The 27,521-nt window shown below is 39.7% G+C and overlaps 1 protein-coding gene across 27 annotated transcripts in view; it reads right to left on the reverse strand.

Moving 5' to 3' along the window:
• DTNA (dystrobrevin alpha) overlaps positions 1 to 27,521 on the reverse strand; it is a 339,219-nt gene that overhangs the window by 135,535 nt on the left and 176,163 nt on the right. For all 27 annotated transcript variants that reach the window (XM_089678322.1, XM_089678323.1, XM_089678320.1 and 24 more), the window contains one exon: positions 13,582 to 13,649. In XM_089678322.1, the coding sequence (XP_089534448.1) occupies positions 13,582 to 13,648 (67 nt within the window). In that variant the 5' untranslated portion in view covers position 13,649. The remainder of the gene's footprint in view (positions 1 to 13,581; positions 13,650 to 27,521) is intronic.

A 27,521-nucleotide genomic window follows, 5' to 3' on the forward strand; every position in this document is an offset into this window, starting at 1 on the left:
GATTCAGAGCCCTAGCTCCCTTTCAGTTTCGCTTGCTTGTGACTGACAGTAGGCAGATCCATAGCCAACAGACAGCCTGCAATTAGCTATAGAATTTTCCCACTGCCTTCTGTCAATCACAAGCAGACAGTGGACTTGATGGGGAATTGTGTCTGAGCTTCCACATCAGCCTTTGCCTACTGTCTGTGTCACTTGTTACTAGGAGCATATCTGCTGTTAAAATGGCTGTAAACCCTTACATATTTCCAGTAAAGTGAAAGGCCTCAGGTGATACACAGAAATGAAACACATCCTCCGACATATGTTGTACTTGTTTATCTGCAGCCCTCTCCTCTCTACAGCCAAAGTCCAGAATGTTTACAGCTTGTCTGAGCTTTCAGAAAGCAGGGGGTGGGGAGCTAAAGTTACACTCTGCAGAGCTTACTGAGAGCTGATCCTCCACAAAGCACACAGGAACAGAGCTGAAGCTGTCAATCACTAGCTGTGTGCTGCAGCCCCCTCCCCTGTCACCTATTTACCTCTTGGTGTCAGAACTGTCCCATGCAGAGGAACAAGGCAGCAGACAGAACTGACACTTCGTGCTCTGGATTGAGAGAAGTACACACTATAGAAGGATATGTTTTGTTCAGATTTCATTTCAGAGGTTTACAACCACAGCTGACAGTGTCTGTGGGTAATTATTTTTAAATATGGTACAAACATAGCACCACTTTGTAAAACCAAGAATTAACTGAATCTGCTGCATATTAAGAACCAAAACTGGCAGGAGGGCAGGACCTGGCACAGGACCTTTTAAAAGGCTATACCTCCAGAAAAGTGGAGACAATGCTTTATTGAAATCCCCTGATAGGGTTTTCTGAATATTAACTGCAAATTGGAAATACAAGATGAAAAATATAATATATTGCAGCTTACCAGTGCTAAGATGTGGTGGCTGCATTCGCTTTCTGTTTTTTTCAGTCCTTTTTCCCTTTATTTTGGTCTGGTCAGCCTGCTGTAACAGACTATTTGACCAAGGGCAACAACGCTCACCCACCATCATGTGTGTATGGAGTAACAGTGTTGGCACCTTAGGACAGAACTTCTGAGCACCTCCCCCTCTCCTGTTCTTCAAACATGGAGCCAAGGGGTACTCTGTAGTCCTCAGTGATAGCTAGAAACAGTGCTGTTAACATTCAGCAGAGCCAGACAGCATAGAAACATATCAATTCACAAGATTTTTCATAGGATAAACAGGTAATTATTTTTGCACTTACCAAACCGATATAACAAAATGCAACAATGTCATACTTGACAAACCAAAAAGCATCAAATAAGAGACATTTATTACTTGGAATTGCATATACTAAGGTTTGTTACTACTGTTCTAACCTGGCAACCCTAGCCACTGGCCCACAAGTTCTTTATGGTAAACCCAGCCCTGATCATATGGTTTCTTTAAACGCATGCAAACATTGCAGATTACTTTATTAAAAGCTGCATTGTGATGCACAATGGCAAGAACTCAGACTTTTTTTTAAGGATTATACACAATTTGATATATATATATATATATATATATATATATATATATATATATATACAGTTGCAAGAAAAAGTATGTGAACCCCTTGGGATTACGTGGAGTTTTGCATGAATTGGGCATAAAATGTGCTCTGAGCATCATCTAAGTCACAACAATAGAAGAACACAGTCTGCTGAACATAATACTACACAAACATTAGATGTTTCCATGGTTTAATTGCACATAACATGTAAACATTCACAGTGCAGGGAGGAAAAAGTATGTGAGGCCCTAGCTTAATGACTTCTCCCAGAGCTAACTGGAGCCAGGAGTGAGCCAACCTTGACTCCAATCAGTGTGATGATATTGGATGTGTTGCTGACAGCTGTCCTGCCCTTAAAAAACACACACCTGTTTTGGGTTTACTGGTTTCAAGAAGCACTGTCTGATGTGAACCATGCCTCTCAGAAAAGAGCTCTCAGAAGACCTACGATCAAGAATTGTTGACTTGCATGAAGCTGGAAAGGGTTACAAAAGTATCTCCAAAAGCCTTGATGTTCATGTGTCCACGGTAAGACAGGCTGTCTACAAATGGAGAAAGTTTAGCACTGTTGCTACTCTCCCTAGGCGTGGTCGTCCTGTAAAAATGACTGCAAGAGCACAGCGCAGAATGCTGCATGAGGTAAAGAAGAATCCCAGAGTGTCAGCTAAAGACCTACAGAAATCTCTGGCAGATGCTAACATTTTTGTTGACACATCTACAATAAGGAAAACATTAAACATGAATGGAGTACATGGGAGGACACCACGGAGGAAGCCATTGCTGTCCAAAAAGAATATTGCAGCACGTTTGAAGTTTGCAAAAGAGCACCTGGATGTTCCACAGCACTACTGGCAAAATATACTGTGGACAGATGAAACCAAGATTGAGTTGTTTGAGAAGAACACACAACACTATGTGTGGAGAAAAAAAGGCACAGCACACCAACATCAAAACCTCATCCCCACTGTAAAACATGGCGGAGGGAGCATCATGGTTTGGGGCTGCTTTGCTGCCACAGGGCCTGGACGGATTGTTGTCATTGATGGGAAAATGAATTCCAGAGTTTATCAAGACATTATGCAGGAAAACGTACAACCATCTGTCCGCCAATTGAAGCGCCGCAGAGGATGGGTGATGCAACAGGACAATGACCCAAAGCATACAAGTAATTCAACAAAACAATGGCTGCAACAGCACAGAATACGCCTTCTGGAGTGGCCCAGTCAGAGTCCCGACCTCAACCCGATTGAAATGCTGTGGCATGACATTAAGAGAGCGATTCACACCAGACATCCCAAGAATATTGCTACACTGAAACAGTTTTGTGAAGAGGAGTGGTCCAAAATGACTCCAGATCGTTGTGCAGCTCTGATCTGCAACTACAGGAAACGTTTGGTTGAGGTTATTGCTGCCAAAGGAGGGTCAAGCAGTTATTAAGTCCAAAGGTTCACATACTTTTTCCTCCCTGCACTGTGAATGTTTACATGTTATGTGCAATTAAACCATGGCAACATCTAATGTTTGTGTAGTATTATGTTCAGCAGACTGTGTTCTTCTATTGTTGTGACTTAGATGACGTTCAGAGCACATTTTATGCCCAATTCATGCAAAACTCCACGTAATCCAAAGGGGTTCACATACTTTTTCTTGCAACTGTATATGCACACACTCACAAGAAAAAGTATGTGGAATTAACGTATTTTCTGCTCTATTTTGCCATAAAATTTGATCTGCTCCTTATTTAAGTCACAACAATAGACAAACACTTAAGTGGAGGTCCATTCAGAATTAAAAAAAAAAATAAAAGTCAGCAGCTACAAAAACTGTAGTTGCTGACTTTTAAAAAAATGGACACTCACCTGTCCCACGATCCTGCGTTGTCCTCACACCAGCTGGGTTGACCGACCATCCTGTCTCCTTGGCGCTGGCATCTTCAGTGTGGGCACCGGCTGTGACATACTTGCCCACTGCGCATATGCGAGTAGCGTTGCGCTTTTTGAATGGTCCTGTAGTCTTCTGGGATGTGTCTCAGTAGACTACGGGGGGGGGGGGGGGGGGTTCAAGTTCCGCTTCCAGTTGTCTAGGCAATGGAGTGGGAGTGGGTACCTGTCAAATTTGGGTACCGCCCCCAAAGGTGCCAATCCTTAAAGGGGAGTCGGGGACAAGGTCTTAACGTAGCACTTCCCCTTTTGGGTGGAGCTTTGCTTTAAGTTGACAACATACACAGTTCTAATTTCTCATGTCTTTATTGAACACACCCATTAACATTCACAGTGCTGCAGGGAAAAGTAAGTGTACCCTTGGAGTTAATAGCTGGCTGAACCTATTTTGGCACACAATGACTTCAAGCAAGCACTTTTGGTAGCTCTGAATCAGACCTGCAAAACTTTCAGGACGAATTTTTGACCACTGCTCTTTACAAAACTGTTTCAGCTTAGACACACTTGTAGGATGTAGGAGGTCATTCCACAGCATCTCTATGGGGGTTAAGGTCTGGGCTCTGACTGGGCCACTCCAGAAGGTGCATTTTCTTTTTTTGAAGCCTGTCTGTGGTGGATTTACTTCGATGTTTAGGGTTAATGTCCTGCTGCATCAACCAACTTCTACTAAGCTTCAGCTGGCGGACCGCAACCTTGACATTATCCTGTAGGATATTTTGGTAACCTTGGGAATACATTTTCCCCTCAATGATGGTAAGCGGTCCAGGCCCTGAGGCAGTGAAGCAAGCCCAAATCATGATGTTCCCTCCACTATACTTCACCATTGGGATGTTTTGATGTTGGTAAGCTGTGCCTTTTTTTCACCATACATAGTGCTGAGTATTCTTCCAGGACAGGTCAACTTTTGTTTCATCAGTCCAGAAAACATTTTCCCAGTGGTGCTGCAGTTTGCCAAAGTGCCGTTTGGCAAACTTTAGGTGTAGAGAGATTTCTTTGGAAAGCAGAGGCTTCTTCCATGGAGTTCTGCCATGAAAACCCTGCCTGTTGAAAGACTTACATATTGTAGATTCATGAACAGGGATTTGCCAGTTCCAGTGATGTCTTCAAGCCTTTAGCTGTTATTTGTGGGTTCTTCTTTACCACATTGAGGATTCTGCGTAATGCCTTGTAAGTCATCCTGGCTGGGTACCCACTTCTAGTAAGTATGGTCACAGTATTAAACTGTCTCCATTTATAGACAATTTGTCTGTCAGTTGGTGGATGCCTAAACACTTTGATATTATTTTGTATCCATTTCCAGCCTTCTGCAGATCACCTACTCTTGATTGTATGTTTTCAGAGAGCTTCTTTTTGCAAGACATGATTCACATCAGCCGATGGTTCTTATGAACAGCAGTCTTAGGCAGGCCAAAGATTAGGCGATTTTGGTTTCAGGAAAACAGTCAGTATTGATCAGGGAATCTCTCCTGTGGAGCTATTGTGTTCTCCTGGCAGGGAGTAGATCGCGGGAAGCTATAGCCGTTGGCAAATCACATACTACAAGTCCAACACACTAGTTGTACCCAAGTCGATTGATCTTTTACCAATCAAAGTAGCTCTAAACTACACCTTCAAACTAATTACTTACTTTTTCTGCCAGCACTGTGATTGTTTAATGGGTGTGTTCAATAAAGAAATGAGAATCTAGAATTGTTTGTGTGTTATCAGTTTAAAGAAGAAATCTGGGCAAATTTGGACGTGGGGGAGCATGGTTTTCCAGAGGATCGGAGGAATGGGTAAGTATAGCTTTACCCTAATCCCCTAGGCAAAACAAGCACTTAACCCATGCTGTGCGGGCACAGCCCCACTGCATGGGAAAATAACATTTTTAACCGGAGTTCTGCTTTAAATACATTGTGTATGTCTATTGGTGTGACGTGGATAAGGATCAGATCACATTTTATGGCAAAATACTGCAGAAAACCAGTTAAAGTGGTTGTAAAGCCTAAATATTTTTTACCATAATGTATTTCTTGCATTAAGTTAAAAATGTTTAGGTTAAACTATCACCCCCTCACTCCCCCTTATATTTACCCAAGTCCTCACTTGATAAGCATGGGGCGGGGCTGAGCCTCGCTATCTTTTTCAATGGACACAGGCAGCATGGCTTGGGATCTAACACAAAGGTTAGCAATAGGATGCAGCTTCCTATGGTAACACACCAAGAACAGGAGGAACCAGCAGCACCCACGGGGGACTCAAAAAGAGGAGCCACTCTGTGTGGTTCCTTTGCATTGCACTGAGCAGGTAAGTATAAAGCGGTTTATTTAAAAAAACAAAAAACAAAAAAAAACAAGACTCTACAATCACTTTATTCCAAGGGGTTCACATACTTTTCTCACACACACACACACACATATATACGCACACACACACAGATAACATTTATATTGATGCTGAGTGAACGAAAGCATAAATAAGTGCAAAAGTCAGGATTACAGGATTCTATGTGTCATTAACGTTACTAACCTTAGTATATACTGAATAGTATTAGGTGTATTCTATGAAAACCTATTTGTAGTGGAGCCAGGCACTGCGAGTAATAATATTCCTTTTTTTATTTTTCTCACCTTCTGACTTGCATGATTCCAGCTCATGTTTTTAACTGTGAACATTTTAAAGGCAATTATTCAGTAATTATGTGGTACTGTCAAAGAGTTCTTTCTTGCTCTAACAAAAGCCTGATAATCAATTAGCCAGTATTCCCTTCCATTCCATTTGTTGCTCTTCTCCTGGGAACAGAAATGTGTTGACAGAGTAACGTGGGCTCTAAGCACAAGGGATATGGTGTTTTTCAAGTCACTTTTCAAACAACATACTTTTTTATGGGTCGGTGTTGTAGCTGTTTATAGGTAGGTGGCAAAGAACATGTTAACAAGAAAAAATGATGACATATCTTTTCTCATTACAAAGATATCTCCATAGGAGTTCTTTGTTGCCATGTATTGTTAAAGCCCAACTGCAGGCAGAAAAAAAAAAAAGATCACTTGCAGTGTGGCTGTGCTTACACTACAAGGGTTAATTGTCCATTTTGTTTAGGGGAGAGGAGAAAGGGTTTTACTTACCTGAGGAGAAAGGGTTTTATTTACCTGATCCTCTGCCCCCCCCTTCCCCTGCAGGAAATGCTCCCCCATGATCCGGTGTTGGCTTGTCCCTCACATCCTTATGTCCAGTGCATGGAAATGGACCCTGCTCCGATCTGGTCTAGTTGCAGGAAGAAGCCTGGGGTTGGGTAATTGAATTTCCTTTTATTTTTCCTCTTGGCATAAAAGAGCAATTAATCATTGCAGTGCAGGCACAGACCCACTACAAGTTTTTTGGCATTTTTTTGCCAAAGGTTGGGCTTAAAAGGACATATTATTTTAATGCTAACCTCCAAGGAAACAGCTAAACACACAGATGAAATATATGAGAACTGTTGTACCTACCAAGGATATGTTATTCTGCTTAGACAGTCCTGTGATCCAGCAGGAACCCCTGTCACACAGAGCAATCAGGTCCCTGATCTTCACTGCAGGAACAGCAATGCTTTCAGAAGAAATAGCCCACTTGTTTGCTGACTAGACAAAGAAGCACCAGCACACTGACTGCTATACAAAGGACTGCAGATGTCAACTGAATAACTGACATTGCAATGAATGGAGCAGCACAGTGACTTATCACTTCTGCCTAGAAACACTAGGGCAATTGGTTTGAATCCCAACCACGGCACTACCTGCATGGAGTTTCCATGTTCTGTACCTGCATAGGTTTCCCCCGGTACTCCAGTTTCTTCCCACACTTCAAACATATGCTGATAAGTTAATTGGAGCCTGTTTAAATTGGCCCTATATTGTACTGTATATGTATGAATATGAGTTAGGGACCTTAGATTGTAAGCTCCTTGATGGTAGGGACTGATGTGAATGTACAATATATAAGTAAAGCTCTGCATAAATTGATGGCACTATATAAGTGCCTGAAATAACTAAATAAAATAAATATATAACTGCTTTTGATTGATTTTTTTATTGCCTTCCTCACATTTTAAAGGCAACATAAACATAACATAAACGGTTTACCATAGCTTTTTTTTTATTATGCTGAGAGCTTAAAACAAAATGTATTTTTGTATTTCTACTGAATCAGGAAATATGTCACTTTTCATATGAATATTTCATATTTTCCATTTTTAGCCAACAGGTGGCAAGCCTCATGCTGAACAATTTACAAATTTAAAAACCTGCACTGTTGAGAACCAGAGCAGATAACAAATTACAGATTACACATAATACCTGCCAATAGAGTTGTCATTCTGTATAGACTAGAGGTGTACAACCTTTTGACTTTCCTGGGCCACATTGCAAGAAGAGGAATTGTCTTGGGACACACATAAAATACACTAACAATAAAGATAGCCGATGAGCAGAAAAAGTCAGGCAGATCACAAGTTAAGGATCACTGATGTAGATAATGTACCTGAGTGATAAGCTTTAATTTTTTTGTAATACTTTTTATTATAAAAGCAAAAGAGGGCAACATAAAACTAGTGCAATTTTTGAGTTTTTGATACACTAACGCAGCAATATCTGGTTTGACGGATGTAGTAGCAAGTCTCAATGAATTCTCAAGGTGTTCATCAGATATTGTGGTTCTAATTTTGCCCTTCATGTGCTTCATTCTTGAAAATAGTTGCTCACAAATATAGGTGCTGCTGAAAACTAATGACATAATAAGGCGTGATTGTGAAGAGTGGGATATTTTTATTTGTGAAGATAAAATGTATAAAAGTCCAGTAAAGAGATACCGTAAAATTTTTCTTCAATCGCATGTGATCTCGCCGTATGTAAACACGTTTTTACAAAAAAAGGTTTTTTAGGTAAGTTAACGATTTTGTGTTGGGACGAATTCATAGCCGTCTTGGGCCGCAGTAAAGTCCAAGTAGAAGCTGTGCTTCTCACAGTACTTGACGTTGTGAATAATGTTGTGCCAAAACCAGATAGGAATATACAAAGTCACCAGCAGCTCAAATAACTGTGTTTCAAATTTATTGTGAAGACAGCATCACAAAAGTAATAAGAAACTAAAATTTTTTGGGCTTCACAGGGTTCCTTTGAGTGCAGGCAACATTCTGTATTAGAATCATGTGAACTACACACTCCCAGGTAGGCAATTCACTTTTTTTCCTAGTTCAACAATAGAGCTTCTAGGTCACCTTTCTACCAACAGCCAGCTGACTGATCAATGAATCAGCACCATGACTTCCATCCAATAAGTGGGGAGGTGATTTAAGGAGAAGACCCTTTTGTAAATAATACATAAATAAAATTATTATTATTATTATTATTATTATTAATAATAATAATCATAATAATATTAAATGCAAATTTTTTTGCAGGTAAAAAAATGTGCTTGTATACTTTATTTTTTTTTACATTGCAGCCTCAGTAGATTGCAGGTGGAATGGCAGCATCATGCAGGATCTCAATAAGCTGCCTTGTCTATACCTCTGATATGGGCAGGCAATTACTGAATGACAGGAACAATTAATGAACCTTTGCAGTTCATTAAGAACTACAAGCCGTCAGCTGCAATGACCAACCGAAATTGTGACAGCAGGAAGAAGATCCCCTGCTTGCTATCACAAAGTGGGGAGCACTGGTGGCAGGAGGTGGCTGCATAGGAGCATGTTACATCCTAAATATGAGTGTAACATGCTGCTAAAGGTGAGCTTAGCCTTTAACCACTTTGCCTTTCACACCCGTTCACCTTCTATGGACCAGGGCAATTTTTACATATCTGCTATGGACCTGTTTATTGGGCAGTAACTTTGTCATTACTAAAGATAACAAGGTATCACCTATATTGTTTTTTTAGGACAATCAAGGCCTTCTTTTCATGATATTTTCTTGCAACAATGATTTTTTTTCACAGCCCTTAGATTATAAAATGCAACAATACTTAACAAAAGCCACTTTTATGTGAGCAGTGTTAGTTTAAAAATAGTGTTACTGCACATAAAATGTGAATATTGTATTCTGTAATTTGTCCTGTTTAAAGTGGTTCTAAAGGCTCAAGGTTTTTTACCTTCATGCATTCTATACATGAAGGTAATAAACCTTCTGTGTGCAGCAGCCCCCAGTCCCCCCAGTTCTCACCTAAGCCCCCTCTCAGTCCAGTAATGTTACTAGAGTCTTTTCTATCCCAGGACTCCCTCTTCTCATTGGCTGAGACAGACACAGGAGCTATTGGCTCCCATTGCTGTCAATCACAGCCACTGAGCCAATGATAAGAGGGGGGTGGGGCCAAGCCATGGCTGTGTGTGTGAACGGACACACAGAGCAGTGGGTGCCCCCATTTCAAGTTGCTTGCTGTGGGGGCACCCGACAGAAGGGAGAGGCCAGGAGAGCCTGCAGGGGGACCTGAGAAGAGGAGGATCCAGGCTGTTCTGTGCAAAACCACTGCATACAGCAGGTAACTATAGACATGTTTGTTCATTTTTATTTTAAAAAATAAACCTTTAAAATCATTTTAACATGACACTAAAATTATGATTCTGGTATGAAGCATTGTACAGTTATTTACAAATAAAACGTTTTTTTTTCTTCCAATTTTGCACTTTTAAAATGGGAAATGTGTAAATATATGTTAAATGTATAAAATATTAACTAACAAGACAAAAAGAAGTTTGAATATTAATAGTTAAGGAAAAAGAAACAAACAAAAAATACAAAATAAAATAAAAGAGGATACTAAAGGAGTTAATTGGTGCTGATTAGAGTAAACTAAGGGTTTAATAAAGGGTTTAACAGGGGAACATTTCTACAACTTTTTTTTTTTTTTTTTTACTTGTCAGGTTGCTTTAACTAACATCATCTGCAGATCTATGTTCATCCCTCTGATCTGAAGATGAAAGAACAGAATGTTGCAAAAGTAATAATATGTAACTTTGTATGGAGCAGTGTTGTTTATATACACTGCTAGATCGAATTTTAGACAGCTGGAGCTGCTGACTTCTTCTCTGAGTATACTGTAATGCCAGCTATGATTCATCACAGCCAACAGCTTCAGTATAAAGGGAGGGGAGGGGCTAGAAGCAAGGCAAAGAGACTGGAGGTGCTACACATGTCCTGTGTACAGTGGTGACTTATTTGGGGCATGTGCAGCATGCCGAACGTTTACAACTAGTTATAGAAACTGTACAGCAAAACCAGAAAATAGTATAGTGTAAGGTAGCAAACGTTTGTATATTGCAATATCCTTAACTGTAACCATTTCAACTACTGTACATAATTAGCTATTTTTCACTTTAATGACTCAAGAAGAGGGACACACTTACACCAGTGGTTAACAATTTATGAGCTAAAGGGGGCATAAAATGTGGCCACTGACATCAACAAAGGGCGACACATAATGTTCAATATGTAATGTAATGCTTTGGTGACTGTCAGAAACTGCATGCCTAACAGAGGAAATGAGGGTCAGACAGTGTAGACATGCTACATTTTTGGCTGGGAATATGCTGCACAAGACAATACCAAACTGGGAAAATATTATAAGCTATTAGAGATCAATGCTAATACCCTAATCAATGTTCCCATTGCTGAGGCCTGAGGGCTGCACATCATATACCAAATGTCCACAGCTTGGGTACTAGAGGTTTACATTGACTGTCAACTAGCTTGCCTCCAGCGTTGACCTTTCTTTTTTTAAATGTTATTAGGAAAACTTCATTATTTGTAAAATAAAAAAAATTATACAAAAAAAAAATTTTAAACATTGGTTTTTAAACGTAGAAATTTACAAATCGTGAATAAAACTGATCAAAGACTGTTAATCATTTAGGCAGTCAGCTATAACCACCCAAGTATAGGTATGCCACATAAATTATTTATTTATTACAGGTACCCAAATAGCGCTGTCAATTTACGCAGCGCTTTACATACTGTATATATTGTACATTCACAACAGTCCCTAACCCTCAAAGAGCATTCAATCTAAGTTCCAGAACTCACATTCATACACACCAGCAACTTGGCTGGGACTGCATGTCACAACAGACTTATTGTGACCATTTGTTATAGCAACATCCTGGCAATTGTTGGAATTTTGGTGCAGGAGCTCTGTCTTGTATGTTTGATGTAGCTCTGTCTTTTCTGTCATGACCCATTGCAATGCCTATTGTGTCAACAGTGGGTTTGATTTCTCATTCTTCATTCACACTGCATCAGTGGCGTATCATCCATGGGTGCAAGGTGTTCACTGCACACGAGCCCTGAGGGGGGGGGGGGCACTGTGCTCTGACCCACACTGCACCCATGGATGAGCTGCACCTGTGGAGTAGTGAGTGCAGATGTGGGATTGGAATGGATACAATGTACAGTAGTGAGATCACAGCCTGGTGAGGAGGAGATCACAGCCAACCAGTGTCACGGGAAGGATCTACACACACAGTGATCTCCCCATGTGGATGGGCTGACAATAACTAACTCCCCCCCGATGCTGTCCAGTAGTGGCTGATCTCTGGCGCTGATCTCCCCCCCCCCCCACATGGTCTGGTGGATCAAGGAACTACACACCTCTAACTTGGGCAGGCATGGAGGGAGAGGGGGAAATGGAGTGCACAGAGCAGTCCATGTTGTCCCGGACCTCGGCTTGCTAAGAGCAGTTCTACCTGCCGCTGATCGGTCTACAAGGGAGACTTTCACTGCAGCTTTCCTTTGGCCTATGTACCTTCCTGTCCCCCAGTGACTCTGAAATCCATTGGCATCTCCTCTGGCTCCTGTACCCGGCTGGACCCCCTGGACCAGGAGAGCGGGGTGCAGCCAGGCAAAAAAAGCTGAGCAGGTCTAGAGCATGAAGAGGCTGGACAGTGAGTGACTGCTTCTTCTGGGACTTATAATACTGACCCTCCACAGAGTCCACATCACTATGCTGGGGGAGGGGGGGCAGTGATTGATAATTGTTAAATGATCTGGGGGGCAGTGATTACTAATTAATAACTTTTATATGATCTGATGAGTTGCACTGATCAGTAATTGAGAGGGCCCATTCACACTAGGATCTGCATGACTATTGCACAGGAGCATGCTGTATGCTCCTGTGCAATTCACATGCAGCTCTTTGCAGTGCAATTTCAGCCTATTCAGTTTGAGTAGGCTGAAATCAAACAATACTGCACTAAAAGAAGTGAATGCACTACTTTTGGAAAGGCACTGTAATCAGATTGCATAGTACTTTTGTACCATGTGATACGATGCAGTCAACCCAGTGCGTTTGCGACCTACATTTGGGGTTCTGTTAACTTTGCACTTACACCTGCTACAGATCGCAAGGGCAGTGCAATTAACCTACCAGCATGTCTTTGTAATGTGGGAGGAAACCACAGTTTTATTTTTATTTAAAATTTTCTACAAGTTATTGAGCATGATAATGTGTCATGAGCTGTTTATATAACAATTTATAGCAGAGTTCCATGAGACCTGAAAATTGTATTAAGAGTTCCTTCAGGGTAGAAAAGTTAAGAGATCACAATGGTGGTGGGTTCCATAGGATTTGACCTGGAGACTCTTCCCTAAAATGTCAGAGCCAGCTATATAATTTGACAAAGGTTTGTAAATCACAAGACTGGCTTAACAGAAATGAAGATTTTTTTTTACAAGTTCATTTCATGTACAATATATGAACTGAATATTTAGCTGCTTGCATCTCTCTGTGCTTGAGGTCAATGCTCCATGACTGTTTCCATTCTAAGCGGGGTTCTCTTCCTATTATGGGTTAGATTTATTTTACTATAGAGAATTCAGCAGGAGGAGTAAGACTCACAGCAAGAAACTCAGGTAGGAAGATCTCAGCCCTGGAGTACCTAAAAACATGTAAGAAGTAATTTAATTCATCTGAGCCACTATTTATCAGATTTCACGTGGCTTGACCCTCTAAAGCTCTCTGTAGATAATATGAAATAATAAATGTAGGAATACAGTCTCTGTAGCTATATAGATGATTACAGTAATATTTTGGATTGCAAACAAAAATGAGTCTGCCATAGTTTCAGTATAATAAATGGTAATACTTACGCATTTCTGCAAACAACTGCCTTTTGTCGGCCATGTTATTCGCCCTTTTCCCACCGTCCTCAATCATTCTGTAAAGAAACAGCAGAGACAGCATAAGCAGATGAAGCAGAGAGCACTGAAGATATTTATTGCATGGGATTAATCTCATAAAAAGTCGTTCATTTTAAAGCGATATGTCACATTTACATAACAAAAGGTCGTAACAAAAGAGATTTCTAAATTTATTAGGCTATTAAGATTTGGAAGTGTGGTATATGTCAAAACACCACCACACTGTATATGTGTACGGCTGAGCAAATCAGTTAATTACTATAAACTGGACAATTATTTAAATGGTTCACAAAATTTATGGGCTTTACAATCTAAGAGAATCTTGGTTACAGCAGATTCACAATGATACCATGGTAACACACACACACACACGGTAATATAGAATGTGAAAAGTACTGTTAGAAACACAATTTCCACTCTTTCTTGTCCTGTCTAAAAAAAAAATTAAGAATACCTTGGGGGTAGGGGGAGGGCTACCTTTGATAACAGTATTTAAAACTCAGATATATAAAAAAAACTAAGATGCATATAAACTAAGATATATTTGAAATGGACCTCTGTGCAGGTAAACACAAATTCATGGAGGTATGTGAAAAACTATTAAAGCCCCACTTTGGGATAAACTTGCATTGCTTGAAATAGTTCCCCCATAAAGTGTACAAAAAAAAAAAAAAGAGAAGAAACTTTGGGTGCAATACATACCATAAAGCCAGACCTGCCCCCACCCATGCCCTGCCTAGGTACCTCAGTTTTCCCAGATTGAATGGTCCCCTTGAATGTCCCATCCTTCATTCACAGTGTGCCAGTACCAGTGCAGAAAGCAGCACCGACGCCACTACCTCTGTGCTGCTCTCTGCATAAGGCACCTTTCACATGGGTGTGCCGTTTGTCTGTTTTTCATCCATCCGTTGATGGAAGAAAAATGGACATCAATGCATCTATATGGAAAAATGGATGTAAATGGATGATCATCTTTTTACATCCATTTACATCTGCATCCGTCAACATCTGTTTTTTTAAATGTTTGTTAAAAACATAGAATGGTTGAAAAACAAATGTAAATGGACAAATGGTCTGTTTTTGCATTGGTCGTGGATGTAAAAAACCGATGTAAAAACTGACCCGTTTTTTCTTTGAAAAAATTTAACTGAACTGAGGAAACAAATGGAATGTCCATGTGAGAGGACTCTTAATGAGGACTACCCAGAATAAAGAAGAGGAAGAGGACCAGCCTGAAGGCTCTTAAAAAGGTAAATGTTATACATAAAATACCAGTGGGGGCCACAAGGAGGAAGAGGGCACGATTGGGCTTTAATAGCATTTTTAAAGGCAACTTGTGAAAGTATTTGAATAGAACTTCTTAGCTTCTTGCAATCACCTGTACAGCAGAGCACAGACTGGAGGAGATAGAAACAGTACCAGCAGCCAATCAGTTGTGTTAAGTGCCAACAATGAACACCCTGACAGAAGTAGAGAGCAGAGAGATACGCTCGTCAGGATGCTGCTTTTTGTTTACTGTCCAGTCATAGGATGGGGGCAGGAACAATACCTAGTTGTATTTCTTACCTCCAGTAGAGAAAAGTAAGGTGTCAAGGCTGGCTGTGTTGTCTGTCTGGGTTGTGCAAATCTCAGGAATGAATAGACTAAATACAAATGCTTTGGCAGGTACTAAGCCCTCTTATATGTATTTCATCTGTGTATGTAGTGGTTTGCCTGGAGTTCACTTTCAAATAAAAGCTCTACTAAGTATTATTTGTGTTCAAAATGACTGCGTAGCATTACTGAACGAGAACTACAACACCAGTTTCTGGGAAATTCATTTTATGCTAAGCCTGTTTCTTTTTCAGGACTATGAGGAGTGATTTTAATTTTCTTTCTTCTGACAGTGCATCCTTCCAAGTAAAACCAACAGAAAACAAAAACAACTCAGTGCCAGCGATGCATTGGAGCCTTTCCTGGTTTATGGAAACTGCTTTCCATCAACATGATGTATTGGGACTATGTATTCGCTTTTCCTTCGAGGCAGGTAACCGAGTTACAAATAATAACTGCTTGTACTTTTCAATATGAACAGATACCCAATTTAAAATATTACATTTCTCTTTTAACCATATTTCATCTTTATTACTTCCAAATCCATACTAATCCATCTCAGATTACTCTGCATATAACGGAATCCACATCTATTTTTACAAAGTCTTGTTTACTTTCAGGTGCAAAAAGTTGAAATTTCTCCACATCTCCCAAATTTCCAATATGAGAAAGGAATATACACATTCGAGAGACATAACATTTATTTGTAAGACCCAACAACCCTAGCCACATCTATTTCAGAAAACCCAAAGGGGCCTACTCATGCAAAGATGCCCATTAAAATGTTTTCACAGTTACCATTTACGGAAATTTGAACACACACACATAAATGCACACTCATTTTGTTCTACATAAAAATGTTTAAAGTTGAACTATGTCCTTAAAAACAAAATACACAGCATTACAAAGGCATCTGCAGTTTTTTCCCCACAAATGCTTGTTGATCCTGCCAGCTGAGATGTACCTAATGCAACTTCCTGAAATGGTGTAGTAACAATGCTGCCTGCTCCTCAATTTAGAGAGGAGTTGCCACTCTTATTTTTGCTGTGCCTGCTTACACTAGGTCAATGCACATATTCACCAGCACACCATGAATTGTCAGGTGTCGTCTAAAACTTTTATTGCAGAAAGACTGCATCACAAATGACCAAGTGCAACGTTTCGGAACCACGTAGGACCCCTTCGTCAGGCATGTAAACACACTAGATTTTGCAGGGGACTTTGCTATCAGCATTGTCATTGCTGATCACAAACCCGTAGCTTTAAACTCAGCACCTACCTGCCCACTGTTTTTTGGATTGACTTAATTCTCTTTGTTGCAGAAACCAAAACGCTGCAGTGTCTGGAAGGAGGAGCATGAGAAACAAATGAAGGAGGACTTGGCTCAGTCAGGAAGGTAAGATATGTTTTTCTTTTAGATTGTGAGCTGTGTGCATCATATAGTTACTAGATTTTGTACTAGTATACACTGCCATACGGGATCCTTTAATTGTACTTTAATGTGTGAAAAAGGCTTCCCAAAGTACTATGGGTTAGGTAAGGGACAGCATAAAAGAAGCACCATCAATCTCTGTCAACAGCAAGCATTTCCCAACATTGTGGAACACAATGATTGGTAAGCTGCACTATAATACATTTTTGGTTTTGGGTTTAATACCGCTTTAAATAAATTAATTAAAAATGTAAATATAGTACGAAGACAAATAGTTATAGAAAAATGAATCAGAAAAAAAAGATTTCTTATTTTATTTTATATAGTGCTGATATTTTCTACAGCATTTCACGGGGAGTCATACACACTAGTCGGTAGTAATTTATGGTCTAGTATTCCTAAAGAAAGCCATGCCACAGCATGCATAAACATACACACACAAACACATGGATGGACATAAAAACAGATGTATGCCTGGTGGGAACTGAAAGCTGGGCTTCAGCATGGCAAGACAAGAAAAGCTCACCACTGAGCCAATATGTCACATTCATCCCACTATAGATTTCAGCTGTGTAACAACATGGAAAGTTTTCTATGGAGTCCTCCAGCGCCCAAACGCTAAATTCAGTGTGTTCGTAGTGCTACGATTAGACTTTTTTTTCTTTTTCAGACATGGAAGAAATTCTTGAAAGAATCATGCTTACATACTGATTTACGGCAAAGGCTTACTGCTAATCCTAGCACTTGGCAAGCATGGCCCTATTAATATTACCCTGAGTGCATATAGCAAGCACAAGAGATAAATTTGAGCCTACGGAGTGAAAAATGTTTTTAGCATCTGCCAAACTTAATTAAAGTTTTCAGTAAATTTCTCTCCCTTCCTAAACTTCTCCAGCTAGTTAGGGGCTGCCACATGAATAATAAACCATGTACAGCTGAAGCAATCATTTGAAATTATGGTCACTCCTAATCCAAAATCAAAAGGGCAACTGCGCTTTAGAAAAACTTGAGGAAATATAATGAGAAATGTTTTCCCATTACTGCCCTTAGTTTCTTTGCCATCTATGCAATGACTGCTGTAGCAAGAGACTAGCCTTTTCAAGGCTACATTTTTCACCTTGGAATCTCTTCCTAAATTTTTAAACTGACATCACCTCCCACAACCACTGCACCACCTTATGTGTGCAAAGGAAGGTGATATCAGCACTCTATCCAACAGATATAGTCTGGTGTTCTACACAAAATGAATTATGTAGCAGAACCTCAAAGGGCTTCCACAGATGAAGGTGGATGGTATAATAGCTTTATTGCAATAATGTATCAGTGCTGATACTAAGCATTTTCATGAGTAATTGTACTCGTGCAAATGCTCTCATACTAACAATGATACCTTAAAGTCTGCAGGCTAAAACTGCTGCCTTTATGGAGAGAGACACAGAAGGATGTCAAGTGAGGGTGGCTTCCAGATGTCTACAACCACACATGTCAATCAGGGTGTGGCAGTGTGGGACGTGACACCCAGACTGCAGAAGGTCTGGCAAGTGCTCTACCGCTGCACCTCCAAGACAGAGGCAGGTGACCTGAGAGTTATGTGTAAAAAATAAATGTATCCAAGGCCAGTGACTGATTTTATGATTGCTGGCCTACCACTACACCACCAAGGCAGAGGCATAATAAATAAGTGTAGTGAAATAAATAAGTTAAAAACGTAAAAATAATTACATTTAATATTTAATTTGTAAATACATTCATACAATGCTGGGCTACCACTAAATCACCAGCACAATGTCTTGAGTTACACTTCTTCATAATTATAAATGGTAATAATTTTTCATTAGCCTAAAAAACCTGTCACGTGACACTAAAAATAGGCATTGGTAATTGGTATTGGCGAGTAATTGAGAAACAGTATCGGTACACGTACTCTGTCTTTAAAAAACTGGTATCTGTGTATCCCTACTGCCTTTCTCAAAGCATTCTCATACATTCATCTGTGGAAGACTCTGGAGTGCCTGCTATACTTGTTGCTATATGTATATAAAATGTCAATCATTTCTGTCCTTTCAGAAAGCACTGAGGGTAACAGAAGCACAATATGAAATCTCTTTAAAGGGTATAAAAGAAAAGTAAGGGTTTTTTTCTGTTTTTTTTTAGATAAATCAATTTTACCTACAGCAAACAACTTAGATGCCACATTTCACTTATTAGCATGCACTAGATAAATAATAGCTATGTGGAATTCTGGGGAGAAATACTAGCCCTAGGCCTCTTCTCTTCAACTGTCAATCATAGCTGCGTTTTTTCAGTAATCAATTACATTAATATAGGGAAGGAAAGAAGCCACAAACTAGCATAACCTGGACAGTAGTATGAAAACACAAGCTCTAAACGTTGGCTTATATCACCCCTTTGGCCTAGTTGCCTATACAACAAGTTCAACCATTTTTCATAAAGCTGAGCTCCAGGCAGCTATAAAAGACACATATTAATGTAGATCTGTACTCCTTAATAAAGCAATAATATCATTTTTAAGAGCAACTGGTATAAATTGAATTTGTTAAATAAGATGAATATAATTTGAATTTGGCTTGAGTATTAGTCTCCCGCAATCTCCTATATAGCAACGTTCAGACTTGGAAAGGGAGGGGTGGCATGAACAACCTATCGTGTGCAAAATCTCAGGACTGGATGGACAAAAATGCAACTCATTTTCCAAGTAAAAGCGCTCCCATATATGTATTTCAGCTGTGTTACCGGTTTGCCTGGAGTTTAGTTTTAACACAAAAGTAGAATATACAGTATATTTTTCTCTTTCAATAAATTTTTATTAGAAAAACAATGCAGAGTCTAGCAAGTCTAGAATCTCATGCTGGAAAGGGTATATAGCAGCATGCAAAGGGTTTTTTTCAGTATTTCTAGTGTTAACATGAGGTTACACCCCTTTAACCCCTGATAGATAAATGCATGTACAAGCTATTGGGATTTTAAAGCAGGTATATCTTGTTTGTTGCATTACGGATCAGCAGCCAGACTTAAACCTAGTAGCTCTTCCCCACTTTGTGCCTGTTTGCCCCAGGTTGGCATTGTGTCTACAGCTGCATTTGCATTAGTAGAGCAGAGTAGGACTGGCCATAGAGGGATTACTTTGACGTAGTTAACCAGCTTAAACATGTATTGCAATATGTGTGAACTAAAAATCCCTACTTTTTTATTGCAAAGTTTGCTGGAAAGGGTATATAGCGTGTGCAGAGGGTTCTTTCAGTATTTCTAATGTTAACCATTGTTTAGTCTTTCAGAACTACAGATCTTGACAAAAGGCATACATATGATTTACAGCCTAAACTGCAACATGAAAAAACAAACGTTAGTTGGCACATTAGACCTTCTAAGAATTACAATTGTTTTTTTTGTGTAGAGCTGCAGTTGTATGGAGTATACTTGAGGAATACGTAATAGTTAATAAGGCTAGGGCTCCAATCATACTTGTATGACTCCAAGGTTGCGTGACTTTGGAGTACTAATTTGGTGGAACTTTGATGCAATGGAAGAAAGCAAACAGAGAGGGGTAGAACGGGGTAGAGGGTTGGAGTTGGGCCAGAGCGGGCCCCTACATGCAGGATAAACTTTCTTATTGATCAGCTTCAGAGTGTTTTAGTGACAATAATGCATTTTTGTAGGTCCCCGCAAAATATATATTTTTAAAGCTCAACACTAGACAAAAATGTTTTAGTTTAGAATGCAGTGGGGTAGGGTTAGAGATTCTGTCACGTTTTTAATTGCTATCTGTGGCTTCAGTGACAGGACTTCTTCTCTGTTTTTTATTTCTTTTAACACAAGGAATAGGAATCATCAGTGTGGGAAAGCACAAACAATAAAAGTCTCACCAATATTCTAACCTTTTCCTAAACTAATAAAATATGTTTTTTCACCTTCACTATCGTCATTGGAGATTTCTCATCATATTCTGCCCACTGGGCTTCTTCACCAATAAAGGAAAAAAGCAAATGTCTTCCCACTGAAGAAACAGTTTGACTTGAAACCTGGTAAAAGGTTCTAATCATTCTCCACTCTAAAACAAAAGTTGTTTACATTTCAATGTTACAGCGATATTAACCTTAAAATAAATATTTAATATATTGTAGCTTATCAATCCTTGAATGTGGTGGCTACATTGTTTTTTTCAAGGATTTTTCCCTTTTATTTTAACCCAGTGATTTGGCCACTAACATACTTCTTGTCCTAGGGTGGCTCCACTCCACTGGAGGACTAAAGGAGCCACCCTTAGACAACAGCATTATCAATCTGGGGAGAGTGTAGTAAACTAGCAGATTTAGATAGATTTGAGTAAAAAAAATAAAGCACAACGCCAGCTAACACATTCAAGCAGGTACAGTTTTTTTTTAAATTTTGCAATAAATGTTTTACATAAATTAACAAAAGTTGACCATTGTAAATGATTTGTTTCAACCCTCTGACGCTTTACTGAAAATCTTGGTTTGGTAAAGGAAGTTGCAAAATAACAAACGTATTGGCAGGATCAGCAAGTGAAAATAAAGGAAACAAGGCCCAAAAAAAGATAATTAATGCAACCTCCACAACTAAGAACTGGTAAGCTGCAATATATTACATTTTTATTTTGGGGTTTAATATTGTTTTAATAACTATGTGATTTAATTTTTTACTTAGGAGTATACTATAAAATGTTAAACAAAAATTGATGTTTCAACATAAAATTGTTTAGTCTTGATAAAGTGATATCAGTTGAAATAAAATCAAACTAAAAACACAAGGGGAAAAAAAAGCAATAAATAATGTTTATTTTTTTCTGCACAATAAACAATACAGTTGCTCAGTATGAACTGGCACTGTGATGGCTTATCTGGAGTGAAAAGGCTAAATCTGCAACATGGAACTATATGACTATTCAGGGTGCCTGCTAGGTACATTTTTCCTATTAAAAAAAGGTTCTCATAATTACTGTAAATGAATTGATTCTTATCTTAATTATTTTCACCTGCATTGCTGATGAAATAGTGAATATATAAGATACCACGCATCTGCAGGGTCTGAGTCACAGTTATTTTGTAATCATTGCTTGTTCAGTGCTGCTGCCTGCTACATGTTTGTTTAAAACCACCTTCATGACCTGTATTAAACACTGGAGATGATGGATGTTTGAGGGCTTCAAACTAGCGAATTAGAACAAATTAAAAGCTTTATAGCGTGTTTGTAAATGCTAGCCTAAAGAACATCACATTCAACAAGGATTTATAAACTAAAGATACCCATACACATACCTCAATTTAACCAATTTAGTGACAATGTCTTGACAATATTAGGTAAGGAGATACCCAATGATTAACCACATTTAAAAGGCCAAGCAAAGCATTTGTGTTCATGAAAGCAGACATGCTGAACGACAGCCAGATCATACCTTCAGGTCATAATCCTTCTGAAGGTAGTAAAAAAAAGTAAAAAATGCCCTTCAGAACTGGACCTAACAGACAGAGACAGTAGAGCCTTATATCTCACACTGTATATATACAGCCACAACACTGTAGGCATAGGGGTGCATGGCATACTAAGTAAGAAGTGCATTTCTACTTTTCAGGAGGAGTTCAAGACAAAGGGTTAATTTTTTAGAGTATCTCAATGTTTCCTATAATGAATCAATATGAAAGTCTTGAGTTCAGGTCCAATTTAAAGGATATGTTTACCTTTAACCTTCCTAGGGGTATTCCCGAGTGTAGCTCGGGGTAAAGTTTCAGCACCACAAGCGGTAACGCTGAGCTACACTCGGGAATACCTTGCAGCATTGCTCCAGGATCTGTTCTTCACTTACCTTGTCCTGCTCTCCCGCGATGTCCCTCCTGCAGTGTCCCCGGCAATGTCCTCCGGAGGTTGCCGGCATCTGCCATCTGGGTTCCGTCCCCTGCGAGCGTTGGGATGTAGGGGGACGGAACAGCGGGAATTTTGAAAATGACAAAAAGTGACATTCACTAAATTCACTAAAATCACATAGTATAACATTACTGTATCAAACTATTTCACATACATTTTGTCCCTAGTGCTTTGTCCTGTGCCCTGCCTACATTTTTACTGTTCTTTCTGCCTGGAAACTGAGAAATGTCCATGGCGTCCAAAAAGCGTCCCTTTAGGTCAAAAGCGGTTGTAGACCAGCTAGAGAACAGCGATAGTAAATCAGAACCACTTGCAGAATTGAGTGATAATGATTCGTGGGGAAATTCATCATCAGACACTGAAAACTATTTTGCGACTTTGCTCAGTGATGTGCGAACTTGGCGCTATATTTAAAATTTCAGTGTTTTTGCTTTGATTATATTATTGAATTACATTTATTTTTTATGATTATTTATTAAACTATAATTTATGATTTCGTGTTTCAAATTGTAACATACCCTGGATGTTTACTAGACTCTTGTTCGGACAGATTTCAGTGAGTTATTCCTAAAAATTACAGGCCTACAATAAAAAAAATACATATTTCCATGCAAAAAAATGTACCGATTTGAGCACAGAAATATGGACATATTTAGACCGCTAGGGAGGTTAAGTAAAAAATAATAAATGCACATTTTTTTTGCAGATAAAAAAAATGTGCATTTGTTATTTTTGGTTTCAGAAGCCTGGAAATCATTCCACATTTCAAAGCACCAGATCGCTGGTGTCATGCAAGTCTCCTGCAGATCTGTCATTTTATCTGCTTACCTGTACAGGATGTACAAGCAAGCAGATATACTAACAGGAAGAATGAATGAACTATCACGGCAATCCACAGTGCCAAGGTAGTTCATTGAGGACTACAAGCCGACAGCCACTAAGGCTGTCAGGACTTGTAGTCTCTCATTCACAGAGGACTGTGAATGAGTGACATGGCCGGGCGGGTGGAGCCCCGCATGGACAGGTTTTTTTTTTTTAATTTGACAGCTAGCAAGGGTAGAGAAGTTCCCTTGCTAGCTGTCAAAGCGGGGAGCAGGGATGAGCGGGGGCCAGTCTGATTGTAACATGTTACGCCCTGAATATGGCTGTAACATGTTACGAAGGGTGAACTCATCCTTTAAACAGAGCATGTGTTTATGCGTTATGTTCGTTTAGGGCTTGTTCACACTTTCCATGCACTAAACATTCTGTTTTAGCGTGCAAGCCACTGTCAGTTTTGTCTTCCAGTGAGCTTCAGTGATGGGGTGGTGCAATGTTCACATCACCACACAGGGCAGTGCTTTGTGATGCGACTTGCGGTAAATCCAGCGCACTTCAGAAAAATGCAGAATGTCTGCATTTCTCCACATTGCTTATCACACCAATGTTGTGTGAAGGGGGCTATAAAAAACAATTGCAGTGACTGGCATTTATCCAGTGTAAAAAAAATGTGCTATTGTATATAGGTCATCCATAACCTCTGCTGTGTTGACTTTTTCAAACATTTTGGTGACAGCCCAAGGTGGAATATCTCCAGTTAGCAACAAGCATATAATGGCAACTTCAGTTACGTTCTCACTGCTGCACAAACATCTGACTTTTAGCTCACAAGAAGAAGCCTTTAAATAGCTATGAATAATGCTCCACTCATCCACCATGTGCAGAAAAGAAGTGGAAATGCCTAATTCATGGGAATCAAAAGATGCTTTTATGAATTATTTAAACTGTTTGCAAGTCAATGTGATTTCCACATGTCTTGAGATATGTATGAAGCACACAATACTTTTCTATGGAACTCTATGCAGCAGAGAAGTGTCAATGCAATCAGCAAAATTGGATAAACTGACAATGACCTGTAACCTGAAGGAAATGGGTAATTATTTTTTCTTTTGCCTCAATACAGCATACAGTTCACGTTCTGCAGTCTTTGAAAACCAACATAATATAAATAGGTAGTATAATCAGGATATTGCATTTGAAAAACAGGTAGTTTGTGCAGTTAAAGCAGTACTGTGGCCACCTGTAACGGAACCGGACCCAGACCGCACTAGGGTATATCCGTTAGACTTCAGTTTCCCTGTCCAAACACAAATCCACGGACCCCACCACTGATCATGCAGGAAAATAGCACCAGACTCTTCTTAAGACAGGAAGTCAACTGCTTTATTTTACCACAGACACAAGATATAAACATTCAAGGGAGCAACCCAAATCCCTGCATAAGGACCCAGGGCGGGCAAACCAAATTTAGCAACCAGAGACACATCTCAACAGACAGTCCCATCAGGAGGGCTGCTGGAAACACCCCGCACCAAGTCAATACACAAACACTGGGACCACATGGCAGTAAACAATGAACAACCCCCACACCCCACCTATACATGTTTACACAATATCAGGACAGACCACCCTGTACCCCTAACAGGCACAGGGTGGGCTACACACAAGAGGAACAACAGTGGTCCCCCCACCCCCAAAAGTCACTCCCGTCACACCACCCATTATAAAAAATGTGTTGCAGTCCCAATTATAAATGCATCTGCACTTACAGATTACTCTTTAATCCCTTGCAAAGTTCCACAAATACAATACTTGTTGCTCGCACCAGTGAAGTCCACCTAATGTAGCTTCCTGTGATAGACACTCTCACATAGGTTGTGCCTGCTTGCATTAAAGTAGTATGAACAAATGTTGCAGGGACATGAACATTAGCATTGTGTTACTGATTCACAAGCCTGCAGTTTGTCAATCAGCACTTTCTCACACCTAGTCCGTTCTGGATTGACAGCAATGTCTCTGCTCCTAAAACCCACCCAGAGCTGAAGTGGCTGGGAGGGGGAGCATATGAGACACAAATGAAGGAGGATTTTCCTCAGTTAGGAAAAGTAAAGGAAAGTAAAAGGAAGATTTTTGTTTACTTTATGAGGCTTTTGCATCATATAGTAATTGTATATGGAACTTGTTTTGACAGTCATAGAGAAGCCTTTAACTGCACTTTAATCAAAGATCTTTCCAGGGAGACATCTTTAACATCCAGGACTGCCTCTGATTCAGGGGTGGACTGACCATTTAAGCAATCGGGCACTGTCCGAGGGCCCGGGGTCAGTAGGGTGCCCTATTAGATGCCCCTGGTACCTTTCATTGGCTTTTTCATAGGCTTTTTTGGGTGTGGGCGAGGATACAGGGGCCCCATGATCCCCTATTGCCCGGGGGCCCCATGAGTTGTCAGTCCACCCCTGCTCTGATTGTTCAGAGTGTTTTACTGCTGAACAGCAGGTGTCCTGACAAACTACTATAACATTTTCATTCAAATTAAAAATCCATTTGTGCAAACATATATATTCCTACCAGGAAGAGCATACCAATTAACTTTGTAAAGATTACCCATTTTATTACAGGATCTTAAAGAACAAGTTTTTTCTTTTTAGCAAACATGGCATTTAAGCGATCTTTACTGCGTGGCCATATCCAGTGTCTTTGAAAATGCACCTACCAGTTCCTTTTCTTACTATGCATGTGCACCACAATGCCATTCCCTCAGGTAAGCCATATCTCACAGGAAGGCTGAAGTATGGCTCACCCATAAAAATAAATAGGGCCACGGCATGCAAGTGCACTAAATGGAACTGGTAGTGGGGGTTAAAAAAAAAAAGACTGTACGCCATTGGCCAAGGCCATCCACTGAAGATGAATAGAATGTGGAGGAATGGGGGGATATATTCAAGAGCAAGTTCATGAACAAACCCTTTGCAGTTTTCCTTTGTGCCTAATTGACATCAAAGTTCAAATCTTACTTCAGTGCTTTCTTGTTGCTAGGTGTAAAAATAATGTGCTCATAGATGATTCGATTTTTTTTTTTAATTCTGCTTTCACACAAGCAAGGTAGACGGTGGAATCCCCTTGCCAACACACTGGGGTTTATTTAATAAAGCTGGAGAATGCAAAATCAGGCTCACTTCTACATAGAAACCTAACCTCAACTTGTTCAATTAACCCAGAAGTTGACTGGTTTCTGTCTAGAAGTGAGCCTGATTTTGCACTTTCCAGCTTTAGTAGATAAACCCCAGTGTATTCTGATAGTGGGACTCTCCCGCTATCAGAATATGCTGACCATTTACACATTAGTCTTGTCTAACAGCAGCACAGTTTTTGGGAGTATCCTAATTTGCCTTGCTGCACTCTGTCTACCTATGATTCATTATCTGCCTCTACAGATGTTGTCTCTTATCTATCGAATCAATACTAGACCTGCTTTTAGTATTTGACTACAGTCTCACAAGTCGATGTAGCAATACAGCTTGCAATGTAATTTTTATTACCCCTTGCCATTTTAAGACCATTCTGTTTTATGGTATCTAAAATTACGGTATCCCCTAAATAAATCTACATCCAAAAGTATACCCAATAGCATAAAAAAACACCCTAAAGGTGTAACAATCTGTAAATAATCATATGCTAGCTATACCATATATAAATACCCAATCTTAAAAAATAATGAATAAATACAAAAATTATATAATATCAAAGAAAGTGTCCAAATACAGAACAGTGCAAAAAATCATAAAAACTGTGTCCTTCAAAAATTAATATAGTCACTCAGTGGTAATTCCAAAAAATCCTGGTGTTGAAGCCTTCCAAATGGCTCCCATGCACAAAGTAAACCAAATAAAATTAATAAACACGCCTTTTGAACCATCAGGGTAAGATATAATTCCAAAGAATGTACTCCACCGAGGAGATCCTTTCAGAATATCATCACAGCCTTATGGATAAAGTCCTGGTGTCATCTTGATGAAACGCGTCCAGGAAAGTGACGTCAGACGCACGACGGAACCAGAAGTGATGGAGCGGCCATCTTGGTTACTGGTAAATCCTCTCTAAACACTCGTGGAGGATACCAGGACGTTCCCAGAGGTTTGATAAT

The sequence above is a fragment of the Staurois parvus genome, unplaced genomic scaffold (genome assembly GCF_062004578.1).
Source record: "Staurois parvus isolate SC_StPar_1 unplaced genomic scaffold, SC_StPar_1.0 ptg000203l, whole genome shotgun sequence".
Classification (NCBI taxonomy): domain Eukaryota; kingdom Metazoa; phylum Chordata; class Amphibia; order Anura; family Ranidae; genus Staurois; species Staurois parvus.